At 37.1% G+C, this 26,823-nt stretch overlaps 2 protein-coding genes and 1 long non-coding RNA gene across 4 annotated transcripts in view; 1 reads left to right on the top strand and 2 right to left on the bottom strand.

The window, feature by feature from the left end:
* Window positions 1-194: 194 nt before the first annotated feature.
* On the bottom strand, window positions 195-18,367 carry LOC107699778 (hemicentin-2). The gene is made up of 17 exons (XM_016501166.1): window positions 18,253-18,367; window positions 17,167-17,430; window positions 16,719-16,870; window positions 8,942-9,095; window positions 8,647-8,836; window positions 8,394-8,488; window positions 7,352-7,505; window positions 7,151-7,269; window positions 6,154-6,345; window positions 5,933-6,046; window positions 5,761-5,813; window positions 5,410-5,530; window positions 4,762-5,311; window positions 4,004-4,164; window positions 3,815-3,884; window positions 3,510-3,708; window positions 195-899 (listed from the first exon to the last, which is right to left on the bottom strand). Exons 1-17 carry the CDS (start codon window positions 18,365-18,367, stop codon window positions 474-476), a joined length of 3,129 nt encoding a protein of 1,042 aa, XP_016356652.1. The 3' UTR covers window positions 195-473.
* A 5,422-nt stretch (window positions 18,368-23,789) lies between these two features.
* On the bottom strand, window positions 23,790-24,686 carry LOC107699704 (uncharacterized). The gene is made up of 3 exons (XR_001635491.1): window positions 24,372-24,686; window positions 24,186-24,245; window positions 23,790-23,953 (listed from the first exon to the last, which is right to left on the bottom strand). It is a non-coding gene; the product is annotated as an uncharacterized LOC107699704 (long non-coding RNA).
* A 674-nt stretch (window positions 24,687-25,360) lies between these two features.
* Window positions 25,361-26,823, top strand: part of LOC107699775 (mitochondrial-processing peptidase subunit alpha-like) — a 12,300-nt gene continuing 10,837 nt past the window's right edge. For both annotated transcript variants that reach the window (XM_016501162.1, XM_016501160.1), the window contains exons 1-5: window positions 25,361-25,426; window positions 25,775-25,977; window positions 26,059-26,138; window positions 26,263-26,345; window positions 26,441-26,535. In XM_016501162.1, coding sequence (XP_016356648.1) covers window positions 25,380-25,426; window positions 25,775-25,977; window positions 26,059-26,138; window positions 26,263-26,345; window positions 26,441-26,535 — 508 coding nt within the window. In that variant the 5' untranslated portion in view covers window positions 25,361-25,379. The remainder of the gene's footprint in view (window positions 25,427-25,774; window positions 25,978-26,058; window positions 26,139-26,262; window positions 26,346-26,440; window positions 26,536-26,823) is intronic.

The following is a 26,823-nucleotide window of genomic DNA, read 5'->3' as shown; positions in this document are numbered from 1 at the left end:
TTACATAGAATTTTACTGTAAATTAATGTAAACTTTATAGGTTTTGAAAGCATGAACTGCCATATAATTTATGGTTGAAGACAGTAAAAGGACATTCCCAGAAGTTAATGTGTGACATCAAATATGATTATATTTTTTATATTATTATTATTTTTTTTTTAATAGTTTTTTTTCTTCTTTTTTTATTGTTAGTAATTGTTAGTAATTTACCACCAATAATGTATTTGCCATCCCATATTACCAGAAACATATTCCAGTATGGCGGATGTAGTATGCAAAGTCATTTCAATCAAATTCAGTACATACTGTGAAAGTATGGGAATTCAGACGCAGCCATTCATCATGGGAAATTTGACAATCATTTAAAAAAAAAAGCATAAGCACCATCTTTAACCTAACTGCCTTTTGCCTTATGAGGTGAGCAATTCAAAAAAGAGCTTTCTCGTGACTTCAACATTTGTCTCACACTCTTGTTATTTACTGTGGCTAGCAGAGGGTGCATTCAGTTCATGCTCCAGCCTGGTGTTCACCTGTTGGCCTGGGGGTCCAAAGGCAGGGCATGGAGGATGGCCGGCTGCTGAAGGGGCCGAAGGGTAGAAGTGCACATCCACAGCCACAGAGGTCATGCCCAGGGACACGCAATGGGACAGCAGGAGGGGAGAGAAACTGTGGGAGATATTGATGCTGTGGCGCACGGGAGTTGAGGAGGGATCGCTGGTCTGGAGGGTAAGAGAAGTGCGCAGGCCCTCCTCCTGGGCAGGTGCTGGATTGGCTGGAGGAGGTGAGGGGGCGTCCTGACCTGGTTCAAACTCTCTGCTCCTCCAGTCCTCCATGCACTGAAGCTGAATGTCAGAATGTGGTGAGGGAGTGACCTTCCCCTCCTCAAATATAGTCTCCAACTAATTCAGAATGGGAAAAAAAAGAAAACTGTTAAAAAAAAAGAAAACAAGTAACTGTTGCTTCTTTCTTTATAGCTGTGAATTAACCCACAGACTGTATGTTTTTTTGTATGTCTGGAGTCCCAAAGACTGCAAAGACAAAGCTGTATGTGTAGAAATAAAACTAGTGATTTCAAAATGAATCTATTAATTTAACAGAAAAGGAGAAACTTTGAAGAATGATCATGCTGCATTCAGTTTCAGTTTAGTTTATTTATAAAGCACTATTAAAACACCAGAGCGTTGACCAAAGTGCTGAATAATGAAGATAATTCCTCAAAAAGAAAACAACATCAAAACACAAATAAAACACCGAAAACAGTACAAACGAAAACCAGTGCCTCAACACACTGCAGTGTCCAAAGCTAAACATAAAAAATGAGCCTTCAGACATCTTTTAAAAATACTTACAGTAGGAGCAACTCTAATGTGAGAAGGAAGACTGTTCCATCTTTTTAGAGCCGCCACTGCAAAGGCCCTATCACCCCTTCGCTTGTACCTCGTCCTCTGAACAATTCAAATAGACTGGTCAGAAGACCTTAAAGACCTAACAGGCTTGTGCACCTGTAAGAGCTCTGACAGGTAAGAGGGAGCTAACCCATTCAAAGAATTATATACAGATACTAGGAGCTTAAAGTCAACCCTGTACTGGACTGGCAACCAGCCCAGAGAGGACAGAATAGGAGAGATATGATCCCACTTGCAAGTCCCCGGAGTACTGCCTAGCGGCAGCATTCTGTAGTAATTGCAAACGGTTTAGAGCCATTTGGCAAACACCAAAATCCTAGCGGCAGATTTAACGACAATAGCCTAGCGGCAGCATTCTGTAGTAATTGTAAACGGTTTAGAAGCATTTGGCAGACACCCACATACAAAGAATTGCAATAATCAAGCCTCGCAAACAAAAAGGCATGGATCACCTTCTCACAATCTTTAAAAGAAAGAGATGGTTTATAAAAACTGTAAATGCCACTAATCAGACCTTAATAAACCTTTGCCACTAATCAGAAATGAAAAAAAAAAACAGATTTAACGACTGAATTTATCTGTTTATCAAATTTGAGGGTTTCAAATAGTACCCCTAGATTTTTGACCACAGGTTTACAAAAAGGGGTCAACTCACCTAAATTTGACAGTTCATGTCTTTCATGAAACATTAAATGTCCTTCATGTCCTTCATTAAAACATAAGAAGTTCGCAGACATCCAGGCTTTAATCTCCTTCAAACAGTTCACAAGGGAGTCCAGAGCATTTACATGATTTTTCCTCAAAGGCAAATAAATTTGCATATCATCTGCATAAAAATGATATGAAATCCCATATTTTCGAAAAATTGTCCCTAAAAGTAAAATATGTAAAGGAAATAAAACAGGGGCAAGAATGGATCCTTGTGGGACACCACAAATTAACGGGGCAGAAGATGAAAATGCATGACCTGAATTGATGGAGAAACTTCTATTCGATAAGAATGATCTAAACCAATAAAGAGCAGCACCATGAATACCCACTACTTACTCAAGGTGTGAAACAAGGATCCCGTGATCAATCGTATCGAAAGCTGCAGTGAGATCTAAAACCATAAGGACCACAGAATGACCAGAATCACTTAATAGTAAAATATCATTAAGTAGCTACTTTTAACAATGCAGACTCTGTACTGTGGTAAGCTTTAAAGCCGGACTGAAAAATCTCAAACACAGCATTTTGGTCCAAAAAACTCTGCAATTGGCTAAGAACAATTTTCTCTAAAACCTTGGATAAAAACGGCATTTTTGAAATTGATCTAAAATTGGACAGAACAGAACGATACAAATTTGGCTTTTTAAGAAGAGGTTGCACTACAGCATGTTTTAGTGACAACGGCATCATACCAGAATGGAGACTACCATTAATAATGGACTGAATGCTCGGGCCAATAATATCAAAGACCTTTTTAAACAGCCATGATGGAATACTATCCAGAGGACAGTATTCCCAGAGGTGGGTTTCATCCGACCTACAGTCTCAGTCAGTATCACCAATATTCATATGACTCATGCATTTATGTCATATGATAGCTTTGTTCATTAAAAACTGAACTTGAAAATGTAGCTTGACAGCCACTATTCAATTTCATTGTATAGTTATTCTGCTTAAAATAACTATTTTTTTACCATACAGCTTAAAGAAAGTTATACAGGTATTAAAAGAAATGAGGGTAAGTAAATGATGACAGAATATTAATATGTGCATTAACTTGTGCCCTTCCGTGAATCATGGTTTCCGCAAAAATATTAAGCAGCACAACTGATAATAAGAAATGCCTACTAGAATGGTTTCTGAAGACTGGAGCAATGGCTGCTGTAAATTCAGTTTTGCCATCAAAGGAATATGTGACATTTTAAATGATATAGGCCTATTTAAATAGAAACCAGTTGTATACTTTTGTTACTTTTTGTACTGTATTTTTGATCAAGCCTTGCAGCCTTGGTGAACATAAGAGACATTTAGTATCAGGTATCACGATATTCTCCTTCATGGGTTTGGAATAAAATTTGTTAAAGAGGTGAAAAGCACCATAAAAGTTCTGACCTGGTCTTCTTCTCTAGGCTCTGGGTGAGTCTCCACAACAACTGGGATGTCCTGAGTGGACTGGACACCCTCTTGCAAGTCATCGGATGGTGGTTCCATCATCAAGGTGGATGGGCTGCCTTCTGTTGGGAGCGCTCTTGTCTCCGATGTGTTGGGGCTTTGCTCAATGACAGCCACCAAATGATCATCTTCAAATGCCCTGAAATGTGCCAGCATTAAGACAGTTACAAAACTACTATTCAATTAATGCAATGCTGACAGGGGCATTATACCATTGCTCTCAACATGCTCTCAACAAGACTAACTTGTTATCGTATGTCCTTTCCATTGCAAGACGTTCACCATTCCTGCAAGGCCCACCTATTCCCCTCGGAACTATGAGAAAAAAAAAAAGTTTTATTATTTTTCTGTGAACATCTTATTTATGAACTCATCACAGTCTGTGAGTAAAATGAGTATCGATGTTTATTTTTAGAATATATATTATATCTCACCTGTCCTCCCTGTAGGTACAGCTGCAGGATCATTTTTCTGAACCAGAGAGTAAAAGGCCATGGCAATGAAGATGAATGCCAACGAAACACCAACTCCAACCACAATGGGAATGTCATGCTTCTCAATCACAGGCAACCAAGTTTGGGATTTCTCCTTTTCTCTGAGGAAAAAAGGCATGTTATATGAAAATCACAACTCAAACAAGCCATTATAGTTCATTGAGAAGGAATTATTTCAGGACACTGAAACATCATAAATCCCTACTAAGCCTCACAGCAATGCCATAATTAAATCATAAAAATCAATGTATATAATTTCAGATGGTCTTACATTTACACTTCCAGTGCAATAATGTGTTTTGTTAACAGCCTGTCATTTTCTACTAATTGTTAACTGTTACACAATACATTGCCTGAAGGAACCAACCTGAAACCAAACAATTTCAGCATGCTTCAGCAATTCCTAGATCAAAAGGAACTAAATCAAAATTTCTCATGCCACACTTTCCCATGAGAATATGTCCCGTGAGAGTACTCAGGCACTGCTGAAACAAAGTTGTCAAGTCATGTTGCAAGCTGTCACAAATATACTGATGCATGCTCATCATTGATTTAAACCAAAAAGAAAACGGTATAAAAATAATAGTCTTCCATCTTGTGTTACACATGTACATTAGCAAATATGAGATTTTCTCTCTGCTGTAAATGGCAAAAGAACTGAGAAGCTCATTAACAAAGATGTTAATTTGATCACCAACCTGTTTTTATTGTCAGTGGTCCTCATAGGGGCCTGTGAGGTGTTTTTCTTGAGTGACTCAACAAGGTCTGTGTCATTCGTCACCGATGACTTGGTACCTCCAGACTGCTTGATGATTTGACTCTGATTTTGATGCTTTTGCACAGGAGCCGAGGCAGTGAAATTCTCTACATCCATTAAAGTTAAGCCTGTAGTCTGAGTTTGTCCGCTAATGGACTGGGCACTTTTCAGGGAAAAGCTCTGAATTTTATGGGAATATAAGTCTGCTGACGAAGGGCTGTTTGTGTTTGGATTCATTACTGGAGGTTTTGTGGCCTGCTCTGTTGGTTGCATATGTTCATGCGAATCCTGTATAAAAGTCTCTTTGAGTGGGGGAAATGGTGTAGGTTTGAGAGGCACAGGGGTTGGTTTTTGTGTTTGAATGGGATGTTTAATTTTTTCATTACTTCCTATGCTAATGTAACTTGGCTTAAGTGAAATTAACTCTATAGTGTCTTGGGTAGATTCAAGATTCAAGTATGTTGGTGAGTCCTCCACAAAAGCATTTAGCACTGTACCAAAAAAGAATAAGAACATTATTTTTTAGTTTTGCAGAAGAAGAAAATTCTCTAAGGTACGTTATTTGTGGATTGAAGAAGGATGGACTTACAAGATATCTTTGTGTAATCTTTAGTTGTTTGCTGAAGGGATTCATTTGTCTCTGTATTACTCAGAAGCTTTGAACCATAAAGAAAGGAATTAGTAAATAGCTCTTGCTCAATCTCTGGAACCTGCAAAGTTGGAAAAACACACACAATGTCAGATCCATGATTGTTACCAGATGCAGGTGTTGCAAGGTATTATTCAACTAGCCTAAACAATTAAAAATGGTCAAAATGGTGGAGAATGTTGATGAAAATGCCAAAGTACTCACAAAACAATCACAGAGTCAGTCATGTGTTATGAAGCTAATGTCACAGATGGGTCCAGCATGACTATCTCTGCATATTGCATTACTCACAGTAGGCATAATCGTTTTACTCAGTTCCTTATCAGGTGGGACATCTGAATCAGCTTTAAGTTAGAGCATTTGGCTGGTTAGATAAGACCGAGATGTGCAAACATGAAACTGATTTATATTTACTGGAGCTATGAGAACTAAAACAATCTTAGTTCTCATGCATTTTGCTCACCAGTTACAGTTATGATGAGACTTCTCACATCCTGACCGACTCTGTTTTCCGCAGTGCAGTGATATTCCCCTGCATCAGACCAGTGGATGTTGGGGATGACTAATGTCCCATTATCTGTAAAATAATTTTTTTATTGAAAAAGAAAAAAACTTAAAGTATGGCCTACAAGGGAAAACCTGCTTCATATGATAAAACTACAATCTGTCCAATATGTAACAAACCATCAATGTGTATCTGTTGTGGGAGTGAGACCGGAGAGTTTGAACCAGACTGTTCTGGTGAATTTTGTATCGACGCAGTTCTAATCCAAGTGTATTTGACAGGAAAATCTCCAATAGCTCGACAAGGGAGACTAACAGGTGATCCCTCTGAGACAGTGAGTGATGCAACGAAGGAAACAATGACAGGTTTCACTGAAAACAAGAAGAAATATACAATTAGATCTAAAATAGAAAATGAGTTGACTTTACCTAAAAAAGTGAGAAAACCATTTGCCTTAAAAATCAAGCAAATAAACATCATGCCTAACTGAAAAAAAATAAGTTATGTTAACCTGACCTTTCTGAGTTATACTGGCAATTAAAAGTTATTAAAACAAAAGAAAATTTATTTTAGTCACTTTTATATGTTCCACTAACTTAAGCTGATTAAATTGCTATTACACAACAATGTAGAGCTACATAATTCAAAACTAGTCTTACCAAAAATCTTTAGCAAAAACTTATTATATATATTATATACTTAGTATATTCCCAGCTACAAGTACTGTGCATTGCAGCATATTTTCAGTTTTATTGCCAGTGCTTGTTGTCAGAATTATAGCACAACAAAACTTAACTTGTTTTAATGTCTTATTTTCAGATTAATTTGATTGTTACAGTTGTTATGTTTTGCATGAATGTTGATGTCTGTGTGTGGCACAATTAAGGTCATCAACTAGCCCATGAATATAATAATTTATACTATTACCCATTAATTGTATAATGTTTATGACAGCACAATTTTGATAGATTGCAACTTTGCATTGCCAAATAAAATGTGAATTAGTTAATGGTCTATTTTCAAGTTAGATCACTTCTAAAAGCAACCATGATTACAATAATGTATTTATACATCCTCTATAAATAAATAAAAATAATTCCATGGTACATGTTCAAAAAACATGTTAGTACCATGGTACTTTTTGCTAGTATGCTATTTTCACAAAGGGAGATTTACCAGCAACCCGGAGAGTCATGGTTTTCTGATCGTGACCCAGGGTGTTGGACCCTGCGCATGTGTAATGTCCTTCATCATACGTTCTCACTGATGAAATGTAGAGTGTTGTGTTTCTTAACCTGGGAACAAAATGAATTTGCAAGCACCACTGGTAAACAGTAACTACAATCATAGTTAATAAACTCTCCATGCACAACATACCTCATGATAATTTTGCCTCCAGTTTGGACAGACCGGCCCTGCTTTGACCACTTGATGAAAGGGGCAGGGTGTCCTAACACCTGGCAGTGAATCGCCACTTCAGCTCCTACAGGAGACGTTACCATCATCGGCCAGATAGTCACGGATGGAGGTTCTGAAATAATAAGGCCAGATGGACCATAGAAAGTAATTACGAGAGCTGAGCAAACATAATGAAGAATACAAAGTCACAAATGATCAGCCAATCGATTTCTTAAGTCATGGGTTAGTGAACCCCTATTGGTTTATGATAGAACTACAGGTGTGATAGAAATGGCTAATTAAATTAAACAAATTTGATTAAGAATCCTGATCATAGGGTTTCAGTAGACCTGGTTTACATGATTTCATAACAATTTCATAATTCAGACTAAACCATTCTCATAATGGTTAATATTTAAATAGGGATCTATTAGGGGTTACTTTCAAAGAAAGCCTAATAATTCCTTACCAAGAACATCCAGGAATATTTTTTTCGATGTGAGAGCCCTTTTGAGATGGGAATTAGATGCTCTGCAGAAATACAATCCACTGTCTGTCTCTTGTACACTGAAACACAGAGATTCACAATTAAAATATATATTTTACATTTTGATGGTTTTCTAATTTTACAACATTCAATTGCAGTATTATACACAAATATACATAAACATCACAGTTTAGCAAAAACTGGATTAGATAAGAATGAACTGCAGAAAACAAACAAATCCACACAACACACCTGTGGAAGACCAGGTCTCCGGTAGGATCAAAAGTATAATACGGTCCTGTCTGGAGGAGTCTGTTGTTCTTAAACCAGGACACTTGTGCTTGGGGTCTGCTGTGAGGAGGCCTACAGGAAAGAGTCGCAGATTCACCCTTCCTCACTGTTAGGTTGGCAGGTTCAAGAACAAAGATCCAATCCATAACTGTGTGAGAAGGGATGAAAGGATATGCTAAATAGAGGACAGGTGTGAACAGCTGCCACTTGGAATGAAAGTGGGCTACTCTGAAAAAGAAGTACCTGCAGGCAGGAGGTAGGCTGGCTCCGATATCATTTTCTGCCTCTCATTGTGAGCTTCACAGGAATACAGGCCCTCATCCTCTGACAATACTCTCCTAAGAACACGATTTTCACACTTGTTTCACAATGTCTTTTATTATAAGTATTTGATTTTGTAAATATTCAAATTGATGTGATATATATCAAAATACATATATTTTGTTGTTGCAATTTCACACTTGTTTATTCATGATTTGTCATAGAAAAACCTCACTGAAAAATCAGCAGTTGTCCATCCTTCTGCAGATCCCATCTAGAAGAATTGGGTAATGGATGTCCATCCTTAAACCACTGCACTGTGGGAATGGGGAAGCCTTCAACAAAGCAGTGCAGTGCAGCTTCCATTTCAACAGGTACAGTAAGATTTTGGGGGCCTTCAATAATCTTTACGTCTACATTGGAACCTGTGCAACAGACATAAAGACCCCTGAATTAATATATCAGTAACTGAGTAATAAGAAAGTCAGAATATGTCAAATATATCAGAGTTGTATATCTCTCTGTCTTACCATGCACTGTCAGAGTTGCTGCTTGACTTCCTTTGCTTATGTTCAGCAGAGGATTGTGGGTGATACAGATGTAGACTCCTTGGTCTGCTTTAGTGATGTTAGCCATGTGCAAAGTGCCAGAAGTCTTCCTTTGACTCCCTCCTCCATACTGTCCCTAGTGGTAATATATAGTATTTAGTAAATAAAAATGATTGAACTACACTACACTCATTTCGCAGTTTAGCGACCCCTAGTGGTGACATGTCTATATTTAAGCAGCGCATGTGCTGTTCAGCCATTATGTTGTGAGGTGTTTGAGAGGGCACACAGATGATACCAATCTCCATCCACACTTCATTTATTCTGGGAAAAGGCACTGTCTGTAAGTGTTTTTGCTGCCTCAGCAGAAGCTGAAGTGTTTGAGGCATTTGTTAAATCAGAAATGGGTGAATCTGACAGGAGAGGAAGTCATGTTTCATCAATCCACCAGTCCATTGAACGAACAGGAGAATATGTTCGGAAACATTTTTCTTGTTCTGTAGATAAATTTCCTCAACCTGCAGATGTAGACGGTTCCAACTGTCGCTCACAGTGTCATATAGATTCTTTCAGTCAGACCCCAGTTACAGTTCAGACTCCCATCATAGCAAAAGTTAATTCCACAGATGTTTCGGAACTGGCTGCTTATTTATCTCGTAGAGATCTTATTACTGCAGGGCTTAAAGTGTTTGATGATCAACCTGCCAGTTATCTGTCATGGAAATCCAGTTTCAACAATGCAGTAGAGGGGTTGAGTCTCAAACCTAGTGAAGAGTTAGATCTCATCATCAAGTGGCTTGGTGGGGAGTCACTGCAACATGTAAAACGCATCAGAGCAGTTTATGTTAATAATCCAGCTGAGGGCCTGGATGTGGTCTGGCAGAAGTTATGGTTCTCCTGAAGTTATTGAAGCTTTCCTGTTCTCCAGACTTCACAATTTCCCCAAATTTTCAATTAAAGACGGCAAGAAGCTGCAAGAGCTCAGTGACTTACTTCTTGAAATTCTAGCAGCAAAGAAAGAAGGTTATCTACCAGGGCTCAACTTCCTTGACACAGCAAGAGGAATAAACCCAATTTTAGAGAAATTGCCTTATAGTATTCAAGAACAGTGGATGAGTAAAGGCTCTCATTATAAAAGGGATCATTCTGTTCCATATCCTTTTTCTTTTTTTTGTTGAATTTGTGGGTCAACAAGCAGAGATGAGAAATGACCCTAGTTTTTTTTCTCTCAAGTACTGGCACTGTTCCATTCAGCGTTGAGAAGCAACATCCAGTTAAATCATGGAAACCTAAGGCCTCTTTCTCAGTCAACAGAACGCAGGTGGAAAACCCTCTCTTTTTTGAGCACTTAAAAGAGGATCCAGATAAACAATGTCCTCTTCACAAAAAACCCCATTCGCTAAAAAAGTGCAGAGCTTTCAGAGGAAAACCCCTTGTAGAGCGAAAGCGTATTTTGTCACAGCAATTTATATGCTTTAGATGTTGTGCTTCAACAGCACATCAAGCAAAGGACTGTAAAGTTGTAGTGCTTTGTGAGGAATGCAATAGTGATCAACACATCTCAGCTTTACATGCAGGACCAGCACCTTGGATTATAGTGAACTCTTCTAAACTAGCATATGATCATGGTGGGGAGCAAAGTGCACGTGCATCAGCTGCGACTACCTCAATGTGTACTGAAGTGTGTGGAGGAGGACTCAAAGGTAAATCTTGTTCTAAAATTTGTCTAGTAAATGTCTATCCAAAGGGACAACCCGAAAAGAAAGTTAGAATGTATGTGCTACTAGATGACCAGAGTAACGTGTCACTCGCTAGATCAACCTTTTTTGATATTTTCAAAATCCAAGGTGATGCTTGTCCATATACACTTAAAACATGCTCTGGAACGACGGATGCTGCTGGAAGGAGAGCAAGTGGTTTCATTGTAGAGTCAGTAGATGAAGAAGTCTGCCTATCATTACCAACTCTCATGGAATGTGATTTGGTTCCTAACAACAGGGACGAAATACCAACTTAAGAAGCTGCACGCAACTATACTCATCTTAAAGCTGTAGCTGACAAGATTCCGCCTCTTGACCATGATGCCAAGATTCTCTTGTTGCTTGGCAGAGACATCATTCGTGTGCATAAGGTACGAGATCAGTGCAATGGTCATCACAATGAACCCTTTGCTCAACGCTTGGATTTCGGATGGGTTATCATTGGCCATGTCTGTCTTAATGGTGCCCATAAACCCGCTGTTTGTTCTTATAAAACCAACCTTCTCTGGAACAGACGTCCCAGTTACCTGACGCCATGTGAGAACAACATCTACATGAAAGTACGACTGTCAGGTGAGCAAAACAAGTCTCCTGTTAGGCCAACATGCACAGATGTGGGCAAATTGATTTTCAGTCAGACGGAGAAGGATTAAAAGCTTGCAGCTTCATTTGAGGATGAACTCTTTTTACAGATCATGAACCAGGAATTCTGTAAAGATGATGCAAACAGTTGGGTAGCTCCTTTACCATTTCGCACACCAAGACAACGCTTACCCAACAACAGACATCATGCTTTGAGTCGACTCATGTCTCTCAGTCGTACTCTGAAAAAGAAAACAGAGATGAAGGATATTTTCATAGATTTCATGGAAAAGATGTTTGAAAACAATCATGCTGAAGTAGCACCTCCTATTGACAGAGATAAGGAATGTTGGTACTTGCCAAGTTTTGGAGTTTTATCACCCTCAAAAACCTGGTCAAATTAGAATTGTGTTTGATTCAAGCGCACGGTTCAATGGCGTGTCATTGAATGATGTTCTCCTTCGAGGTCCAGACCTCAATAATAGCTTGCTTGGGGTCCTCATGCGCTTCAGAACTGAGCCAGTTGCAGTGATGACAGACATCAAGCAGATGTTTCATAGTTTCCTTGTGAAAGAGGATCATCGTGACTACCTCCGTTTTTTGTGGTTCCGTAACCACCAACTTGACAGTGAGGTCATGGAGTATCGCATGAGAGTTAATGTATTTGGTAACTGCCCCTCACCCGCTGTGGCCATTTATGGTCTGAAGAGGACAGCTATGGAGGGGGAAAGTGAGTTTGGAACAGAAGTGAGGAAATTCGTAGAAAGACACTTTTATGTAGACGATGGCCTCAAATCATTCCCCATAGTAGAGGAAGCTATCAGTGTGCTGAAAGCAGCTCAAGAGACGTTGGCCCAATCCAATCTTAAATTGCATAAAATCGCATCTAATAAACTAGAGGTTATGAAAACCTTCCCTGCTGTTGATCTTGCCATGGGCTTACAGGACCTTGAAGTTGGTCAAGACCTTTCCTTTGTGCAACGGAGTCTAGGCCTCAAATGGGATCTTGTTACAGATACACTCACTTTTCAAGTGGCTGATGCTGAGAAACCATATACCCAATGTGGTGTGTTATCTGCTATTAATAGCCTGTTTGACCCGCTTGGGTTTGCTGCTCCTGTGAGTGTTCAAGGTCGAAAAATTCTGAGAGATCTGACCAGTGATTTCTGCGATTGGGATGCACACAAGTTCCAGGAATGGCGGAAATGGTGTATTTCTCTACAAGATCTGAAAGAGGTGAAGATTCCAAGAATATACACAACAATTCCTCATTCACAAGCTCAGGAAAGAGAAGTTTGTATATTCTGTGATGCATCGACTCTAGCTATTGCCGCTGTTGCCTATTTAAAGGTTACAAATTCTCAAGGACAGACTGAGATTGGGTTCATCTATGGTAAAACAAAACTGGCTCCTAAACCTGATCTTACCATTCCCAGACTTGAACTCTGCACTGCTGTTCTCGCAGTAGAAATAGCAGAAGTAATTTCTGAAGAGCTGGACCTAGAACTGAAGAACATGAAATTCTTCACTGATAGCAAGGTGGTTCTAGGTTATATATTCAATGAATCAAGACGTTTCTTTGTGTATGTCAATAACAGAGTGCAACGAATTAGACGTTCATCTCAGAAACATCAGTGGCACTATGTTCAGACTGATCTTAATCCAGCTGACTGTGGAACTAAAACTGTTTCAGCAAACCAGCTTACCACCTATGCATGGCTGACTGGCTCAACATTTCTTTTGCATATGCAGATCTGCCAACCAGGTGTAGAAGCCTTTGAACTCATTCATTCTGAATTGGATGCAGAATTGCGACCTGAGGTAATGGCATGTTTAACAAACCTTTCTCCACACCTTGGAAGTGCACGGTTTGAAAGGTTTTCAAGCTGGACATCTGCTTCTAGAGCTGTAGCATGACTCTCACATATAGCTCATTCCTTCTCAAAAGTAGTTAAACAGGATTCCTGCCACGGCTGGCATATGTGCAAGGAACCTTTGAATGCAGTCCAATTGGATGATGCAAAGACTAAAATTCTTCTTGCTGTTCAAACCGAGATCTATTCAGAGGAAATGCTGTGCATCAAAAAGGGAAAACCTATTCAGAAACAAAGCGCCCTTGTCAAACTCTGTCCCTTTATTGACTTTCAAGGTCTATTTAGAGTTGGAGGACGGTTGTCAAAAGCACAACTTCCATCAAATGAAGCGCATCCAATTATAATTCCAGGTAGACACTACGTTACTCTACTCATCAGACACTACCACGAAAGAGTTTGCCACCAAGGCCGCCATTTCACTGAAGGAGCTGTTAGGGCAGCTGGATTCTGGATTGTAGGTGGCAAGAGATGTATCAGTAGTCTAATACACAGCTGTGTAACATGTCGTAAGTTACGGGGTAGGTTGGAAGAACAGAGAATGGCAGACCTACCTGGTGATCGCTTGAGCACCGATCCTCCATTCACTTATGTAGGTCTAGATGTGTTTGATCCATGGTCTGTCACTACAAGAAGAACACGAGGAGGACAGAATAATAGCAAGCGCTGGGCAGTCATTTTTACGTGTATGAGTACACGAGCCATTCACATTGAGATTGTTGAATCACTGGATGCATCTTGCTTTATCAATGGCCTTAGGTGATTCTTTGCAATCAGAGGACCTGTGAAACAACTGAGGTCTGATTGTGGGACAAACTTTATAGGGGCCAGTAAAGAACTACAGGTTGGTTCTAAGCATGCCAACAAACCTTTGGAAAACTACCTCTCAGAGCAAGGTTGTACTTGGTTGTTCAATCCGCCACATTCCTCACACATGGGAGGTAGTTGGGAGAGAATGATTGGAGTATCTCGTCGTATTCTCGATGCAATGTTTCTCAAACTCGGATCTGCCAAACTTACACATGAAGTTTTAACAACATTTATGGCAGAAGTTACTGCAATGGTAAACTCAAGACCATTAAATGCTGTGTCATCTGATCCAGAACAGCCTCTTATTCTTACTCCTGCTATGCTCCTTACGCAAAAGATTGGAGCACATATTGTACCTCCAGGGCAGTTTGACGATAGTTATCTCTATAGACGGCAGTGGCGTCAAGTCCAGCATTTGGCCAACGAATTCTGGAAAAGATGGAGAAGTGGGTATATCTGTGGTCTCCAGAAAAGACGAAAGTGGACAGAGGAGAAAACAAATGTACAAGAGGGAGATGTTGTCTTGCTAAAGGACATTCAAGCCAAAAGACACGACTGGCCTATTGGCCTAATTAACAAAACTTTTCCTAGTGATGATGGGTAAGTAAGAAAGGTAGAAGTTAAAATTGTCAGAGAAGGTGGCTCTAAATTATTCCTGAGACCAATCTCTGAAATTATTCTCCTCGTGACTAAAGATGGTAAAGGACTCTGTGCTTAGTTTGTAGAATGGACATTAAATATTTATTTTGCCTGTAAGGTTTGACATCTTAAATATGCTAGTTGGGGATTATGCTGTTTTCAGCTCTAGTTTCGCAGTTTAGCGACCCCTAGTGGTGACATGTCTATATTTAAGCAGAGCATGTGCTGTTCAGCCATTATGTTGTGAGGTGTTTGAGAGGGCACACAGACGATACCAATCTCCATCCACACTTCATTTATTCTGGGAAAAGGCACTGTCTGTAAGTGTTTTTAAATGAATGTTCTTTTTGGTGTTTGTTGTAGGTTGTGTTGTTGTATTTGGAGATGTTAGATGAGTGTATGTGTGTGTGTGTGTGTGTGTGTATATGTAAGACTAGTACTCTTCAGCTTGTTGGATTCACCTAATTTAGGTATTTATTGTTAAGAATCTTTCAATAATGATGTATTTTAAAACTTGTATGATCATTTGCATACTGAAGGAAATGTAAGATGTGTGCCCTGTAATGTTGTTTACACTATTGCTATGTATGCTGTGCTATTTACAATTGAAAATGGATGTATTAGAAGTTGCTTATGCTCATCTATGCTTCTATTGTTGTTTTTTGCAGTTTTACACCGCTTTCATTAAATTGCACTTGGATTCAGTTGTTGTCTCAAGTCTTTGTTGGGGGAGTGTTAAGCTTGCTGCATAGCTATGTATGTGTACACATAGTAAGGGCAGTAAAGTTAGATTCCAGTGTTTCCTGTCATAGCTATGCAAAGATTTGATTTCAAAAACAGTATCATAGCTATTAAACTATTTCTTGTTACGATTTTAAGCATATCTCTTTACATGCTAATGAGCTTTGCTCACCCCGCCCCTCTCTTCTGTGGAAGAGCAAACACAATTCACAAATATTCATAAAAAAAAAAAAGCCTTGTGGCCAGTGCGCTGACATATAGCGCCATTGTACTTCGGATGTCCTGTGTTCGAATCCCGACTTGAGGAAAAGTTACACTACTTATTACATTTTAAGTAGGGTAACTTGTAATCTGTAACCTATTACATTTCCAAAGTAACCTTCCCAACACTGCTCATTTGGCATGTGTGACTGCAAATAAAAAAAAATACATCATGCCCAAACCACACCCACAAACAGTTTTGACCAATCAACAATGCTCTTTGGCTAGCCGAATTCTCATTTGTCAAGACTTATAGAGATTATCCAACATGTAGATGAGTTTGTTTCTTCATCTAAGCAGATTTGGAGAAATTTAGCATAACATCACTTGCTCACCATTGTGAGTTACACTCAACATCTTATGAAGTGAAAAGCTGTTTGTAAGAAACAAAAAGGCATTTTGTCTTTAAACCACTGCTTCTGGCCAAAACCAAGGCCATAATAATGCTTCCTCCAGTGAAAAAGTTAATCCTCTGTTGTCTTCTCACACCAATATCTAACAACATATTTATTCAGTTTGTTTCAGACAGTTCCTAATGCAGACAAACTTTTTCATTAGAGAAAGAATTAGAGGACTCTATAAAAAAGGGGTATTTTAGGGGAAACACACTTTGAAGATAAAAATATCTTGATGTATTTGTTTATTACAAATACAAAGCTTTTCACTTCATAAGACATTAATTGATGGACTGGAGTCGTATGGATTACTTGTGGATTATTGTGATGTTTTTATCAGTTTGGACTCTCATTTTGACGGCGCCCATTCACTCCAGAGGATCCGCTGGTGAGCAAGTGATGTAATGCTAAATTTCTCCAAATCTGTTCCTATGAAGAAAGAAACTCATCTATTATTCCTTTAACAGGAAAAATATCACCAAACAATATATATTATTTTACCATAACTTTAGGCAAACTAGACAACGCCTGTTTGCCCATGTAAGTATAAATTAGCCTGTAGGGTTATTAACTTTTAAAAGCAGTAAAATTAAATCCAGCTTTAGAATATAGTTTATTGTGTTTTATTTTATTATAGCCATTATTTATGGGTTAACAGTGTGTGTACTACTACATGTGAAAGTGTTTTGTAGTTCTGTACCTGAATCTGGTTTCCTTTGGTGAGAACTCTGCCATTTTTTAACCATGAAATCTGAGTAGGAGGAGAACTATCACCCGAGACACACTGAAGGAAAACATCACGGCCCTCTTCAGTTCTCATGGACTGAGGGTGAAAGAACACATCCTCCAGGCCTACAAACAAACACATTACAATCAATGACAGTTTGTTGTAAACACCTGACATAGACTTATCCTGCCTTGCAGTTTCTATGTGTAACCATTTAAGAGAGAAAAATTATAAATATATATATAAAAAGAGTTTTCTTATATATATATATACAGTGTGAATAAAAAGTCATACATGTTTGAAATGACATAAGGGTGGGTAAATGATGACAGACTTTTCATTTTGGGGTGAACTATCCCTTTAACATCATCTCTCATCATAATTTCATTCATTAATATAATTACTCATGCTATATACATACATGCTTTGCTGACCATGACAGTGGTCTGAATCTGTTTGTTGCCTCTCTTTGCACTGCAGGAATAGTTTCCAAAATCTTCCTCTTTTAAGTGGGGAAAGAAAAGTGAGCCATTGGCCAACTGATGAATCCTGCTGTCCAGACCTCCAGCGTCTCTCTCCCATTTCACTGATAGAGGAGCCTTCAAGCCAGAGTCAAACACTGTGCAGTGCAGCATCAGAGAGCTATTTAAAATCCCAACGCCATCTTCAGGTAACACTGAAAACACTGAGCAAACGAGAAAAGTGAGCACGGAAATAAAATGAATATAAAATGATGAAGTAAGTAAATAAATAAATATTATAAGCAAACTAAATATTTTTGACTTGGGTATAAAGAGTTATTTTAGAAGCTAAGTATTTTAGATTTTGTGACAAAGAACAATAAATACATAAATAAACAGTGTAATACATTATCAAGTGACTATGTTCATTTTGCATAAAATACCACATTTTCCACATATTTCGTGATTTTTTTCTATTTTTATTATTATTGTTTTTTTAAGTATAATTTAATAGAAATTATATTATCAACCTAGCAATTTGAGTAAAAAGAGAAGTGTGCATGTCTTATTCACTTTACATCACTTTGTTTGTTTGTTTTTGTTAAATCAAAATGGTAAAACTTTGTTTAAATTATATTTTTAATCCCAAATTTGAATGTGGTGTCAGGTGTCTTCTGTAGGTTTTAGAATATAGTACTGAAAACACAATGCATCATCTGTAGCATAAATAATTATATATTGCATTAGTATTTGCATACTGTTTGCAAAGTAACAGCCAGCTATTCCATCTATTCAGTGTACCTTTCACCACATTAAATCTCATTTGAAATGGGCATCACTTTGAGGAAGCAGGGCTAGTTTGAAGTCCGCCGTTGCTAGGCTACACATGGAGCAGCATAATTTTTTGGCAAGCCTTTTGTACAATTATGCAAGCGTATAAAACATTTGCATGGCACACATGCATTTTTATGGGCCTGTTCAGCAGAATAAAATACAACAAAACAACATAAACACACTTGCAGCCAAAATACACAGGTTACACTCACCTAATTCAGACACAGCAGGATAAAAACTGATAGAAGAGCACAGAAGGAGGAGCCAGAGTGAACAGGACATCTGAACTGAGCTCCATACAGGACGAGACATGCTAGCCCTCTTCATCTGTGCCTTTCAAATTAAGATAATGGTCCATAGCATCATTCCTCATCTGACCAAATGCGTTCATGCACTGCAAAACAAACAGTCCAAAGGCCTCATACTAATGCAGGATTCAACATAACTGCCTTTCATTAGATAAACAGATAGCAGTCATAAAGTAGCCGAAATTGTTCAGATATTTCAAAATATAAATACTTGTGCTGTGCCTCATTTACTAGTGTGAGCGTGTCTTCAAAGAACGAGTGCAAATCACAACTCTCACACAGCAAAGCAGCACCTCCCCTCTCTCTCTCTTTCTCACTGCATGTTCCTAATTTGGTTGTGTTTCATTATCACTATTATCATCACAGCCAGCCTTTGTGTACTACAGACCTCTTTACTCTCTTCAATAGACTGGCCACTTTACACCACACAGCAGCAAACCCTCCATTTACTGATCGTAACATGAAAAGAGCAGAGGCGCTTTGTACTTAGAGGATCAGTTAGAAAGCTTGTAAGGAAAGGTTTGTACTTGACCACATAAGCTTTCATTGCCACCGTGCCCATGTAGGGCGGTCTTAGTTTACTGCTTCCCTATATGGCCAGTAGTGATGCTGTAAATATGCTTATTTCTCTACACTACAATGAGTTCAGCGTCATGAAGATGTCCATTACTAGACTTTAGAAGCTTATTATAGCGGCATTTGAATTGCATGAATGTGCATAGTGAACATTTATAGAAATGTCAGTATGAATCAATGGCAACATGAAGTGTTTTCTTGCGGTTTTCTTCTGATTTTGTGCAGTCTTCCACTCCACAAAAATATGACTCAATATGGGTTTTAGATTTATAAATACTGGCAAATCTAACATTAATTTCAATGAATGAATGAATTGAGACTACAGGATAGCAATATGCAAGTGCTATGACAAGTCTCAGTTAGCCTAACGCAATACACGTAGGAAGTTTTTTTTTTTAATTATATAAGAAATAAAAAGAAAACAGATAGAATAGAAGCCGATTCTTGAAGATGTCTAAGGATTCAGCTGCTCGGATTGAGTTGGGCAGGTCATTCCACCAGGAGGGAACAGTTAATTTAAAAGTCTGTGAAAGTGATTTTGTGTCTCTTTGGGATGGCACAATAATACGCCGTTCACTTGCAGAACTCAAGCTTTTAGAAGCACATAAGTCTGAAGTAATGAATTTATAACAATCACTTTTTCTATCAATTTAACAAATCCTTGCTGAATAAAATTAATTTCTTTCAAAATAATAATAAAAAAATAAATACTGACCTCAAGCAAAGTCCAATGTAAAAACCTGTTCCTGAATCAAAACGTGTTGAGAACCACATTTGCATTAAAGTAAACAGAGAAAGAAAACTTTAAGTGACCCTTTAAAAAAAGGCCATTATCACTGATCTAAATATATATATATATATATATATATAGATCAGGCCCTTTCTTTCAGAACATGCTTAATAATATATCTTACATATTTAGATCAGGCAGAAAAGAAAAACAGAAAAAAGTATGAAAGTAGTCAGTGTTGAATAATACTGTAAGGTTAACCCTGCCTGCTTGAAAATGATTAACAGTTGAAAATATTTGTAAGAAATATAGAAAAGCAATCAAAAAGTATGTAATCAGTTGCATTAGTATAATTAATCATTGAAATAGTTACACTATTACATTTTAAACAGGGTAACTTGTAATCTGTAACCTAATACATTTCCAAAGTAACCTTCCCAATGTTTTATTATTGCTTCATATTTTTTTGATGTGTATTTTATTATTTATTTTCAGATGTATGCTTTATAGAGGTCCTCTCTCTCAGATTATGTCTCATGTCTTATTATTGCTATTATTATTATTGCATTTCACATTTTTAGACTCTTCGGTCTATTGTGACAGTGCACCATTTTGGGAGAGCAGGTGAGTACTCAGAGGCGAACAGAAATCCCATGAATGAGCGCTTCAGCCTTATGACTCATCTGGCATGGCCCATTGACAGCAGGTGGGTGAGCTAATGGGATCTAATGCCAGGAGCCGGGGGTGTGTTTTCTTTAGCCAAACAACACCCCATTAAATGAAGAAGCAGTTTAGCAATTCATTAAAGTATTGAATATTTGATCCCCTTACAAATACAATCTAAGCACTCCAGAGAAGGAGTTTAATTTGTCTGGCATTAGTCATATGAAGATACGATGGAAAGAGTAACGAGAAAAACTTTAGAATAACATTTACTTATTTATGTAAATCTACGGATATAAGTTTAGGTGACTGATAACATACTTTTAGTTAAATTCAGAATGCAAACATATTGAAAGGTATCCAGTGAGTGTAGTAAAGCTGCAAATTTTAAAACAACTAAATACAATCATACAATTTACTTTATTAACAGATAACTGCTGACTTTAAAGTATTGCTGATATTGATTATGTATATTGAATGATCATTCTGTTGCTTATGATTTTGCTGCTTGACACTGAATCTATGATTTTTTTTTTATTTTATCTTTCTTCATTTTTTACCATGACAGTATTAAAAAAAAACAGCATTTTTAAGCATTTTAATCGGTTTGATTGATATCTACACAACAAAAATTAATATCCTTTTCATAGAATATATACACTGAAAAAAACAATGTTGCTTCAATATTTCACAAATAATTAAAAACAAGGACAAGTAACACATTGAACTAAACATGACATTTTCAAGAAAAAAAACTGAAATAATGTTTTCTAATAATATAAACTAAACAAATTGCCATAAATAAACAAATGAATTCATGAATGAATAATTTCTACGTAGCTGTAACCTGTTAGTTTTGAGTTGTGTTCACTGGGTAAGATAACAAAATAAAATAAAATAATTAAAAATCTGTGCACATAATTGTGTTGATTGTTCTGATTGTATACTGTATCTGCATGTCAATATTTGTTCATCCACATGAAAATGTTAACATTTACCGTACCAAGAGAAGACTTGATATGTATTGATTCATTGAAAATTTGTGTATGCTTGTATACACCATACAAAATGTAAAATAAATGAATGGAACTGTATTAACAACTGCAAAAATATTGCACTTACCCATGAAGAGCAGAAGTGTTAAGCCTCAGTGCAGCATCTCTGTCAGGGGGCGCTTGCCAGTGTGTGTCTTCTGCTTTATCAAAGCAACAGGCTTGATCTAATGATGGAGCAGCAGACACACATGCGGCACACACATGCGCTCTGTGGCAGAGCACCACCCCTCCACTGCCACGAACAATATGAGAGGACTAAAGCACCACTCTGCATGTGTTCAGACACTGTGCAAAATGCATGAGGCCACAAATAAAAAACTAAAACATGCAGTTTGAGAAAAATGAGAACAATTGTGTTCCAATTCCCCCGTAATGGTTATTCATAAAAGGTGTCCACAAGTCTAATAGCGTTTGTTGTACTCATTGGCATAAATCATTTCACACCTGTATGTGTGTTTGGCTGCATGTGACATTATTAATTATATTATAGCATAGGCTCTGTTTAAAGCAAATACTTATCACTTACATAAAAATAGTGATTTATAATATTACACATATGTTTCATATCGCATGTGTTTAATTTGTTGTAAGAGAGGGGTGATTCAAAATGAGCTGATTTAATATTCCATTCCATATATTTAGAACTGGTTAAAAAAAAAAAACATGCTGAAGTTCAATATGTTCCATCCAATAATAAATTAATAAATTATTTTAAGATCAGATTATTATAATAAAGAATCTGATATTAAATGCAAATGTTTAAATGACATGAGTCAGATAGCAGAAACAGTAGTATTGTTTTTAATATACTATTTTAAAAATAAGAGTATTTTTTGTAGAATCAAGTGTTTTGACAAGATTTAAGAAATATAAAGAGAAAGTTAGTGGGGTTTCGGGCAAAATGTAGCAAGTCTTTGCAAATGTAAATCGACTTCATTTCTTTTATCAGTTCAGCACAATCAGATGTAAATTAAACTTCAAATAGCCTGATTTCTAATCTATGCAAGAGGGTGATTTTAATTAACAACAAAGGCCAGTTCTGTTGGCTAATGTGGTATTTGCAGTGTGGAATATCAAACACACAAAGTCTGAGAATGGCTCCAAATCATTTCATGTTGCTACAGTAATTATTATCAGCGAGAAGCTGAAAAAGAATCATCAGAGAAAACGTCTTTGTCGAGACCACATCTTTATTTACAGTTTCAATCAGAAAGACCTGTCATGGATGATCCAAATCTGTCCAACAAATCAACAAAAGATGATTCATCACATTTGTCTTTGTTAACAGCTACAGAAACAGAATCAAGTGTTATGATAAATAATTTCATCACCAAGGCTGCATTTATATGACAATAAAAGGAACAGTAAATCATTAATATTGTGAAATATTATTACGATTTAAGATAATTGTTTTCTGTTTTAACATATTTAAAAAAAAAAGTAATTTATTCCTGTCATGCAAAGCTGATTTTTCAGCAGCCATTACTCGAGTTTTCAGTGTCACATGATCCTTCAGAAATCATTCTGATATGCTGAACTGCTGCTCAAGAAACATTTCTTATTATTATCAATGTTGAAAACAGTTGAAGCATCCAGTTTAGCAGTTGAAAATTGATTCATATTTTTGTGTAATAATTTTTTCGTTGATAAATAGAAAGTTAAAAAAATAAATATTTTCTAACATTATAAATGTTTTTACTGTCACTTTTGATCAATTTAATGTGTCCTTGTAGAGTAAAAGTAATAATTTCTTTAAGAAAAACTACCTTACTCCAAACCTTTGAATGGTAGCGGATCCCAGTTTTACACAAAAATATAAGGCATCGCAACTTTTTTCAACATTGATAATAAGAACAAGGCACTAAATATAAAGTGTTGTCTGATCAGGCCTCTCACAAATGAACCTCTTTTATTTGCACTCGTCATACATGATTTTATAACCAGGCTTCACTAGAATATTAATAATACAGGCTATTGATTGTTTCTCAACGTTATGTGACCCGAATAGACAACCCAATGTAAAATGTTGATATCAAAATAAGTTAATGCATGGGGGGGAGGGGGGAATAAGTCTAAGTCAGCTGACTAATCAATAAAATTACTATTTAATTGAGATGATTATATGAACTGTGAAAGCATAGTTTATTTATTTGGTAACATTTTACTAAGGTCTCTTATGTAAACATTAGTTAATTCATTAGCTAACATGAATACTATAAAAAATACATTCTTTACATGAATTAATGTTAACAAGTACTACTTTTGATTTTAAAAATTTCTTAGTAAATTAGTTTAATATATGCTGTGGAATGTGGTTAACTAATGTTAACAAAAGAAACCTCATCGTTAATATTTAGTGTTAATATTTACAAATTTGAATTAGAAAAATTTTGAATTCAACAGAAAGGTTAGAAGGTTAGATTAGAATATTATGACCATATTTACATGAGAAGGATCCCAATCCAAATGAGACCTGGCACAACAAGAAGAATTTGTTCTAGGAAATATAAATTAGCATTGGCATGAAGATCTGGCAGGCAGAAAGCTTGTTCTAACATGAGATGAGTGTCTGTGCTGATACCTGAAAAACACCACACAGCATCTCAGTTTGTAACAGAGTTAGGACCAGTCTGCTTTGATACGACATTTACACACAATACTTTTATACATGGACTCGAGTACAGTAGCTGTTAGCCTTGCTTACATTACATTGTAAGCTCATGTTCAATCATATACTGCATTGATTCCCTATATATCAGAAGGTGATAAAGCTTTTCAGATTTCAATAGTGCTGTAAAAAAGCCATATATTACCATTCTTAATCCACTCATTCCAGGCATGCAACTTGTCACTATCATGATTCACAGCAGACTCTGTGGAAATATAAACACTTCTAATAAATGGATAGAAAAATTATTTAAACAAAATATAAATATAAAATTGCTTACAAACACCGGCTCATATATGTTATCAAATGTCTATAGACAGATTATTCTCACCATGTGAGTGATCCAGAAGTTTTCCCAGCTCTCGCAGTGTCTGCGTGAGGTTTTTCAGTCTGTGATGTAGGTACGCGTTATCCTCTCTCATAGTGTGAATTGTATCTTGAAGCTCATATGAAAAGTTCATTTGTGGCATTAAACATATGGTCAACAAAATAAGAATCAGATGCATTGAAAACATCATTCTCTATATGCACACTTCTTTCAGTGAACTAATTCTTGTGTGGCCATGAACAAAAAGCACTGATGCCTGCATTTAGATATCGATCCGATTCTCATGCACCATTTATTCTGGTCTCAATACAAGATGTAAGTACAAACTGTTCTATATAGACACAAGCTCTTCTAGGCTAAACTGGTGTGAAAGACTCCAAACATAATATTACTTCTTTCATGTCAAGCATGAATCTCAACAGATTGGTTTATGTACTTTAGTGGCTTTTTTATTGATAATTCTTAGGGAGGCTAGTTTTTACACTAGTGAACATTTCTCAGAGTTTATTTTTGAAAGTCTGTTTCTGTATGAATACCTTCACAGCCACAAAAATAATGTCATTATTGCTCATCAGAAAAAAGATGTCAAACTATATGACGAAAGTTGTCACAATGGGACCCTTTTAGACTATTTAATGCCTTTTTAATCGTAGAAAATTACAACAAATCGAGCATATGTGACAACCTGTCCTGCTATTTGTTTGTTTGTTTATTTTAAAACTTCTTCTAGAGAGAAACGTTTGTGCAACTGGACTGTGAAAACTAGTTTAATGTAGGCATCATAATATTAATGTTGATACTGTGTAAATGCTGGTTTGTTTTATATTTTCCCCCACAGTAACAATGTAAATACAATTTGTTTCTAAATCTATCCTCGCTATTTACATACGCCGTCTATTCATACAGAGTTTTTCCTTTTACATTTGTTTCTAGGATCATAGCAACATGACTAGAGTAAGAAGTGTTTAATAACCATTTCCGGGCAACGTTCATGGTCAAATAGAATCCAAGATGGCTGCTCACATGTCAAGATTAAGGGGCTGGAGCCGAGCGCAGAGGTTTGAGCTAATGTCCTAATTATTCACGTACTGGATAGACGTGCGTCACATTTGTAGAGCCGTAGCCTCATGTTTGTTTTGACTTTATAAAATAATATATTTTAGATTGTCTCTCTACTTCATAAGGTCGTTTGCTATAGCAATAGTGTACATGTGACAAACTTCAAAATCTCGTGTGCTTCCCCGGTAACTTAATTAAACTGTATTGACAGCAACTATTGCAAATGCCAGTGTGGATGTTGTTATTAGTATCATATTGCTCATGATTTAACTGTGTTGCCATGCGTGTTTAATGCTGAGAGATAACCTGTAGAAGCATTGAGTGCTGTCAGTGTATGACTGTTGCAGGTATGGCATCGCAGTATGTAGGCAGTACAGCAGCGGCAGCGCGTATCCCAATGTGTCCCTGTCCACACCGTTACCCGGGATTCCCAAACCTGTCTTTGCCTCCGTGGACGGTCACGAGAAACACGAGACTAAAATCACCACCTTAGAAAACGGACTCAAAGTTGCATCTCAGAATAAATTTGGTCAATTCTGTACAGTTGGAAGTAAGTACAATGTGAAGTGTCGCTTGATTCAAATGAGCTGAGCCAGATACTGAGGGTTGTGTCTCACCGGCTTGTTTTTAGTTTTAGTAAACTCAGGCTCACGTCATGAAGCAAAATATCCCAGTGGAATTGCACACTTTTTGGAAAAGCTTTCCTTTTCTGTAAGTTAGTATTTGTATATTTGTTGTATGGCATGAATTGTTTATATACTAAATTGCTTTGACACTGTTCTTCTGATTTAAATGCACAAAACCGAACTCGGTTTGATTCATACTTCAATTTAAGTCTACAGCCCAGTTTGGAAGTAAAGATGAAATTCTCCTAACACTTGAGAAACATGGAGGCATATGTGACTGCCAAACATCCAGGTCTGACACTTTTTTTTTTCTTTTTCTTCAAATAGTTGTTTTCTCTTCTGTTTACCTCTTATTTAGCATGTTTTATTTATTTCTGTCATTTACAGAGACACAACAATGTATGCGGTTTCAGCGGAAGTTAAGGGTCTGGATACTGTAGTGAACCTCCTGTCAGATGCGGTTCTACAGCCTCGTTTATTAGGTGAGCATCTAAAACACAACTGATTATGTAAAGGTGTCATATGACATTGCTAAAAAGAACATTATTTTGTGTATTTGGTGTAATGCAATGTGTTTATGCGGTTTAAGGTTAAAAAAACACATTATTTTCCACATACTGTACATTATTGTTGCACCTCTATGCCCTGCCTTTCTGAAACACGCCGATTTTTACAAAGCTTATCGTTCTGAAAAGCGAGGTGTGTTGTGATTGGCCGAATACCTCAAGCGTGTGACGGAAATGTTACGCCCCTTACCATACTGTCAGGCC

The sequence above is a fragment of the Sinocyclocheilus anshuiensis genome, unplaced genomic scaffold (assembly GCF_001515605.1).
Source record: "Sinocyclocheilus anshuiensis isolate Anshui unplaced genomic scaffold, SAMN03320099.WGS_v1.1 scaffold278, whole genome shotgun sequence".
Classification (NCBI taxonomy): domain Eukaryota; kingdom Metazoa; phylum Chordata; class Actinopteri; order Cypriniformes; family Cyprinidae; genus Sinocyclocheilus; species Sinocyclocheilus anshuiensis.
This window is presented reverse-complemented; position numbering and strand designations above follow the sequence as displayed.